General features: G+C 44.0%; 1 protein-coding gene across 2 annotated transcripts in view; it reads left to right on the forward strand.

Moving 5' to 3' along the window:
- FSTL3 (follistatin like 3) overlaps window positions 1-7,111 on the forward strand; it is a 171,182-nt gene extending 164,071 nt beyond the window's left edge. For both annotated transcript variants that reach the window (XM_073651187.1, XM_073651196.1), the window contains exon 5: window positions 5,935-7,111. In XM_073651187.1, coding sequence (XP_073507288.1) covers window positions 5,935-5,987 — 53 coding nt within the window. In that variant the 3' untranslated portion in view covers window positions 5,988-7,111. The remainder of the gene's footprint in view (window positions 1-5,934) is intronic.
- The last annotated feature ends 626 nt before the right edge of the window (window positions 7,112-7,737 follow it).

Raw genomic sequence — 7,737 nt, forward strand, 5'->3', positions numbered from 1 at the left:
ACCTTCAACTGCCGCCTCAATTCTTAACTACCTCACAGGATTTAGCTCCTCCCACTCTCATGTGACTCTTACAGTTGTAGTCACTATACATCCGGTATCCCATGGTAATGGCCACTTTGTGGGATACCACAATAGATAAAATCTTATTGTAACATTTAACAGTTGCAGTTAATCAAAACATATAATTTAAGGCTTTTTAAAAAGTGATAACATTAACCCCTTAACAACATTAGACGTAGTAATACGCGTCTGTGCCCTGGGACTTAAGAGCCAGACCCGTATTAGTACGTCATGGCGATCGCGCGCGCACACAGGCTGTGCGGGCGCGATCTCCGCCGGGTGTCAGCTGATTGTCACAGCTGACACCCGGTACTATGTGCAGGGAGCGGTCACACACCGCTCCCAGCGCATTAACCCCCGCGATGCTGCGATCGAAGTCGATCGCAGCATTGCAGTGGCAACGGGAGGTGATCGCAGATACTCACCTCCTCTTCCGGCTTCCAGCGCTGTCTGCCATGGCTTCCAGGATGTTGCCATGACGACCCGATGTCGTCATGACAACATCCGGGTCACCAGACAGCAGGAAGATTTTTTGGACATGCGCAGTGCATCTCCAAACAATCTTCTCCCTGTCCAGCGCTGACAGCCTGCATGACACAAGGATGGTGCTGCATTCCTGTGCCATGCAGGCGATCAGAGAAAAAAAAGTGAAAGTCCCATAGTGGGACAAAGTATTAAAGTATAAAAACTATCAGAAAGTGAAAAAAAAAATAAAAAAAAATAGTAAAAATATTTTTAAAAAAATAAAAAAAATAATCCACCAAAAATAAAAATATAATGTACCCATCAATAAATATTATTATAAAAAAAAAAAAAAACAATAAAAGTACACATATTTGGTATCGCCGCGTCCGGAACAACCTGACCTATAAAACTGCCCCACTAGTTAACCCCTTCAGTGAACACGGTAAAAAAAAAAAAAAAAAAAACGAAGCAAAAAACAATGCTTTATCACCATACCGCCAAACAAAAAATGGAATAACACGCGATCAAAAAGACAAATATAAATAAAAATGGTACCGCTGAAAACATCATCTCGTCCCGCAAAAAACAAGCCGCCATACAGTTCCATCAGCCGAAAAATAAAAAAGTTATAGCTCTCAGAATAAAGCTATGCTAAAAAATAATTTTTTCTATAAAATTGCTTTTATTATGTAAAAGTGCAAAACATAGAAATACGATATAAATGTGGTACCGCTGTAAACGTACTGACCCGAAGAATAAAGCTGCCTTATCAATTTTACCACACGCGGAACAGAATAAAAAAAAAAAAAAAAAAAAAAACAATTCCTGAATTGCTGGTTTTTGTTTATTCTGCCTCCCAAAAATCGGAATAGAAAGCGATCAAAAAATGTCACGTGCCTGAAAATGGCACCAATAACAATGTCAACTCATCCCGCAAAAAACAAGCCGTCACATGACTGTCTGCCAAAATCTGGAAAAATTATAGCTCTCAAAATATGGCGATGCAAAAACTAGATTTTACAAAAAATGCGTCTTTTAGTGTGTGACAGCTGTCAGTCATAAAAACCCCATATGATTCTGGTATCGCTGTAGTCTCACCGACCCGAAGAATAAGGTCGTCTAATCACTTATACCACATGAGGAACGGCGTAAAAAATAAACTCTCAGGTTAGGGTTGTGCTAGGGTTAGGGTTGTGCTAGGGTTAGGGTTGTGCTACGGTAAGGGTTGTGCTGCGGTTAGGGTTGTGTTAGGGTTAGGGCTGGGGTTGTGATTTTTTTCAAAAGTAAGAAAAAAAGATGACGATATGGCGACTAGTGTTGAGCGCAAGTGCTCGCTACTTGAGTTTGCATCGGGTGTTCTGGTATGCATTGAGTATCGTGGGTATTTGAGTGACATGCTCGAGTCTCTGCCCCATATGCTTCATGGCCCAAAAAACTTTGCGGGGATTGCCTGCCATGCACGAGCGATCCCCGCATGTTTTTTTTTGGGTGTCTAATTACCGTGAAACATCCGGGCGGTTGTAACATACCTGGCGGCGTCCTTGCATGGTGGTCCATCTCCCACTGTGCAAGAGCGCGCACTTGATCTCCAGTCCAGAATGTCTCTCTGGCTTCCCTCCTTGCTGTCTGTTTGTCTGTTTCTGCTGCTTAAAGGCGGCGCCCGATCACTTCCTGCTTTTTGTACCTGCTGTGGGTCACACCCCTTGTGCGTCCTCAGCCTATTGCTGTCTGTCACCTGGTATATAGCTCAGCTGCTCCCATCTATCCCTGCCTGAGCATAGTGTTTCATTCAGTGTGTGCATGCACTCTGAAGGTGCCAGGTCCTGTTCTTTGTCTTCTGCCTTGCGGTATCAGTTCCCGTGTCTGAACTGAGTCCTGTCTTTGTCTCCTGCCTTGCGGTATCAGTTCCCGTGTCTGAACTGAGTCCTGTCTATGTCTCCTGCCTTGCGGTATCAGTTCCCGTGTCTGAACTGAGTCCTGTCTATGTCTCCTGCCTTGTGGTATCAGTTCCCGTGTCTGAACTGAGTCCTGTCTATGTCTCCTGCCTTGCGGTATCAGTTCCCGTGTCTGAGCTGAGTCCTGTCTTTGTCTCCTGCCTTGCGGTATCAGTTCCCGTGTCTGAACTGAGTCCTGTTTGTGTACTCTTGCCTGCTGCCTTTCCTGGAGGCTGTATTTCCAGGCCTGTCTGAACACGCTCCTAGCCTGTTCCTCCCGCCTTCTAGGGGCCGATTACGTAGACCCGCTCCTGTATCTTGTCTGTCCTGTCTGAACACGCTCCTTGCCTGTTCGTCCCGCCTCTCTGGGGGCTGATTACCCAGACCCGCTCCTGTATCTTGTCTGTCCTGTCTGAACACGCTCCTTGCCTGTTCGTCCCGCCTCTCTAGGGGGCCGAATTCCCAGACCCGCTCCTGTATCCTTCTGCATTGTCTGTCTCCTCCGTACACTCAGTTCCAGTCTGAACTCTCTCCTATCCTTTACCTATTTTGCCTCTATGTCCGATCCCTTCCGTTTTCTGAAGAGTCTGTACTCGTACCTAACTCCTGCTTGTTGTCTCTGTACTCTCGTTTGTGAGTTTGTGGTCCACTCGCTACTTCACTGCAAGTACCTTGTGGGTGTCTGGCTCTGCCTTACCCTTCCTGTCTGTTCCTTGTGAACAGAGCCCTGTCCCCCCTACTCAGCCTTGCCTGCTCCGACTTCTTTGCTCACCGCTCCAGCGGTTCTAGCCTGCTCCGACTCCTTTGCTCACCGCTCCGGCGGCTCTGGCCTGCTCTGATTCCTTTTGCTCACTGCTCCGGCAGTCTTGCTTCACTCTTGCTCACCGCTCCTTGCGGCCTTGTCCTGCTCCACTCTTACTCACCGCTCCAGGCGGCCTCATCCTGCTTTACTCTTGCTCACTGCTCCGGCAGTCTCGCTCAGCTCTTACCCTTTGCTCACCGCTCCTGGCGGCCTTGTCCTGCTCTACTCTTGCTCACCGCTCCAGGCGGCCTTGTCCTGCCCTGTTCTCGCTCGCCTCTCTGGGCGGCCTCACTCTGCTGTGTTTGTCCGCCACATCTGTGGTTCTGTTCCTGAGTCCCAGTGTGTACTGGGTCCTATCCCGCCAGTGTCCCTACCTGCTAGTGCCTCCCTGTCTGCACTCTAGCTGTGCTTGCCTGTACCCCTCTGCCTGTATTGTCCCTGAGTCCCAGTGTGTACTGGGTCCTATCCCGCCAGTGTCCCTACATGCTAGTGCCTCCCGGTCTGCACTCTAGCCGTGCTTGCCTGCCTACCAGTCGTGCCTGCCTACCAGTCGTGCCTGCCTACCAGTCGTGCCTGCCTACCAGTCGTGCCTGCCTACTCCCACCAGTCTGTGTGCCAGCCTACCAGTCTGTTCCTGTATTCCCCTGTGTGGGTCAACAGCCGTGTCCGGGGTCTGTCCTGGAGTAGCACCTGGTCCCTCCGCTCGGTTCCTCCTTGGTGCACTGGCGTCGTATGCCGTCGTGCGACCCTGGTCGGATCGGGTGAATACCTAGTTACGCCCCTCCAGGCATTCACTCTCCGGCACGGTCCAGTGGAATCACTACAATCTCACGCACACGCCGCTCAGCCCGGGCGTGTGCATTACAGCGGGGACTCGAGCATGTCACTCGAGCACACACAGTACATGGTGCATACCTGAGTACCCGATGCAAACTCAAGTAGCGAGCACTTGCGCTCAAGACTAATGACAACTTATTTAATATGATGACCTAATGTTATCAAATTCTGTGTCGTACCTCTGGGTTCAAAATGTTCACTATACACCTTAATAAAATCCTTGAGGGGTATAGTTTCCAAAATGGGGTCACTTGTGGGGGAGCTCCACTGTTTAGGCACATCAGGGGCTCTCCAAACGCGACATGGTGTCCGCTAACAAATTGAATGGAAAATCGGCTCAAATTGTTAGCGGACACCATGTTGCGTTTGGAGAGCCCCTGTGTGCCCAAACATTGGAGCTCCCCCACAAGTGACCCCATTTTGGAAACTAGACCCCTTAAGGCACCTATCTAGATGCATAGTGAGCACTTGGAACTCCTAGGTGCTTCACAAATTGATTCGTAAAAATGAAAAAGTGTTTTTTTTTTTTCACTTTTTCATTTTTACGAATCAATTTGTGAAGCACCTGGGGGTTCCAAGTGCTCACTATGCATCTAGATAGGTGCCTTGGGGGGGTCTAGTTTCCAAAATGGGGTCTCTTGTGGGGGAGCTCCAATGTTTGGGCACAGAGGGGCTCTCCAAACGCAACATGGCGTCCGCTAATTATTCAAGCAAATTTTACAATCAAAAAGTCAAATGGCGCTCCTTCCCTTCCGAGCCCTGCCGTGCGCCCAAACAGTGTTTTTTCCCCACATATGGGGTATCTGCGTGCCCAGGGGAAATTGCACAACAAATTTTGGGGTCCATTTTTTCTTGTTACCCCTGTGAAAATAAAAAAAATTGGGTCTAAAGTAACATTTTTGTGAAAAAAGTTAAATGTTCATTTTTTTTCTTCCACATTCCAAAAATTCCTGTGAAGCACCTGAAGGGTTAATAAAGTTCTTGAATGTGGTTTTGAGCACCTTGAGGGGTGCAGTTTTTAGAATGGTGTCACTTTTGGGTATTTTCTGTCATAAAGACCCCTCAAAGTCGCTTCACATGTGATGTGGTCCCTAAAAAAATGGTTTTGTAAATTTTGTTGGAAAAATGAGAAATCGCTGGTCAACTTTTAACCCTTATAGCTCCCTAAAAAAAAAAAAAATTTGGTTCCAAAATTGTGCTTATGTAAAGTAGACATGTGGGAAATGTTATTTATTAACTCTTTTGTGTGACATATCTCTCTGATTTAAGGGCATAAAAATTCAAATTTTGAAAATTGCAAAATTTTCAAAATTTTTGCCAAATTTCTGTTTTTTTCACAAATAAACGCAAGTGATATCGAAGAAATGTTACCACTATCATGAAGTACAATATGTCACGAAAAAACACTCTCAGAATCAGGGGGATCCGTTGAAGCGTTCCAGAGTAATTACCTCATAAAGTGACAGTGGTCACAATTGTAAAAATTGGCCTGGTCATTAACGTGCAAACCACCCTCGGGGGTTAAGGGGTTAATATTGAGCATAATTTGTTTGGCCTATTAGTTCAATCCTCCACAACAGTCCTAGTTTCTCATTTGGCCCCTTGTGAAAATGAATTGCCCTGATCTAAAGGCATGGTTGATCATTCCACTTACTTAATCCAAAATAGTTTACTGCTGTTTATAGAAAATTTTGTGATATTTTATGTCATTATTGATGTAATTATTTTGTAAGCATCACTATTTCACATGTTTATAAGACATTTGCACAATACTTGTTAAAAATCTATTAGTGTATGTAACTTATTAATAAGACTTCTCTCTGATTTGGTTTACAGTGCAGTCCAAATTTTCCATGGATCTGGATGATGCAGTGAAGAACTTTGTGTGAGATCATCATTGTGCCACGAAAAAACATCAAAACGAGCACACGGGCATTCCATGTGTATATTGTACATACCGTGAGGCATATTTATTAACTGGACGTGTTATTTATATGTTTCAGCCAGGCTCCTTTACTCAAGAGTATACTTAGCAGAGTTACATTCTAAACGTTGGCATATTTAGGCGATATCTTGTAGGAAATGTTATGTCATGTAGTATGACTTTGTGAATCTGCTGTCACTGTTTTTTGATGGATGCATCCTATTTCTTAGGAGCACGTGAAATGTGTTCCTCAGGCAGCAAATGAAGTCTTTCCATCTGTTACAGGGTGGCATGGTGACACTCGCTGAATGGTTCTAAAAGGAGAAAAAAATTATATCTAGTATATGGTGATCACTTAGTCTTCTATGATACCACAATGTAAACTATGTGACATAAAGACGGCTTCAGAAATGAATAGTGGCCCAGAAAGAAAATATAAGGATGATACACTTCTCTACTGCCAAACCACATACTAAAGGGGTGTTCCACTTTTTCCACTGGACCCCAAACGCTTGCAGTCATGTAAAATTAGAAAGCCAGAAAGTACTCATCCCCTCCCCAGGTTCACCACCAGCAGTCTGCCACTGCGCCGACCGGTGACATCACGACTACAGCCTATAACCGATTCAGCCAATGAGCTTAGCAGCTTTGCCGATGTAGCCAAAACAGAGAGACTAGAGTACCATCACAGAGCCGACGCTGGACCGAAGGAAAGCGAATACCTTCTGGCTTTGTTATTTTACATGACCTCAAGTGTCTGGGGTCCATTTTGTTGAAAGTGGAAAACCCCTTTAACAAACAGGTAAAGCAATAGAAGTGGAGATTGTCATTGTTTTGTCACAGCACAAAGTATAATTTTTATTTTCAGAATATGGCAGCTTACACTGCTGACTTTAACCATGCCAGTACATTGCAACTGTATAAAAAAGGCTTTTATTCATGGATTAATTGGTATCAACTGTTCAGTTTCAGGTGTAATTTGCCTCCAACTTGTTAGGTCAGAGACCACAGTGCTGTTTTTCTATTTTTCTATCTTTGTGTCTTTACTCTTTTTCTATCCCTGAAAATAAAATTCAAAAGTAAAGATGTGTCCTGTCATTTCACATTATTTTTATATATATATATATATACATACTTCCAACCAAATGTTTATTGCCTAAAGTAAACCTCAGCTCACAGTTTCATTGAAGTCCACGCTCTCCCCCATTGTTTTCTGTAGTATGGGTATTGGACCTGTGTTGCCCTCTAGTGAAGCTTCATGAGAATGCAATTCTTAAAGCATCTTTCAAGTGTATTTTCTGTCCTATATTACATATATGAAACAATGATATATTAGTTTACTATGGGTATCATCTATATATGCTATATTTATCTTACTAACATCAAATTTAGTATTATTTCCAAAGTCAACAAATACCACAAGATAATAAAAGAGCCAGTTATAAAAAAAAATCAAAAATGATGAATCGGGTCCTATGTGATTACTAAGGGAAAATTCTGAGACAATGAATATAATGCAGGCTGAGAGTACTGAGAAGATGTTTTCAAGCAGAGCAATAATTATTAGTAGGTAGAAAACTACAATAGTATGAGCATTTAGACTACTAAGCGGGGATTAAATTAAAGGGAGATTCCCATCTCCAAGATCCTATCTCAATATGTAGTAGGTGTAATAATAATAATATTAGCAAATATCTCCAATTAGAAATGAGTAA

This window comes from Phyllobates terribilis, unplaced genomic scaffold, assembly GCF_046119375.1.
Source record: "Phyllobates terribilis strain yellow unplaced genomic scaffold, ASM4611937v1 Scaffold_1__5_contigs__length_1240528914, whole genome shotgun sequence".
Taxonomy (NCBI): domain Eukaryota; kingdom Metazoa; phylum Chordata; class Amphibia; order Anura; family Dendrobatidae; genus Phyllobates; species Phyllobates terribilis.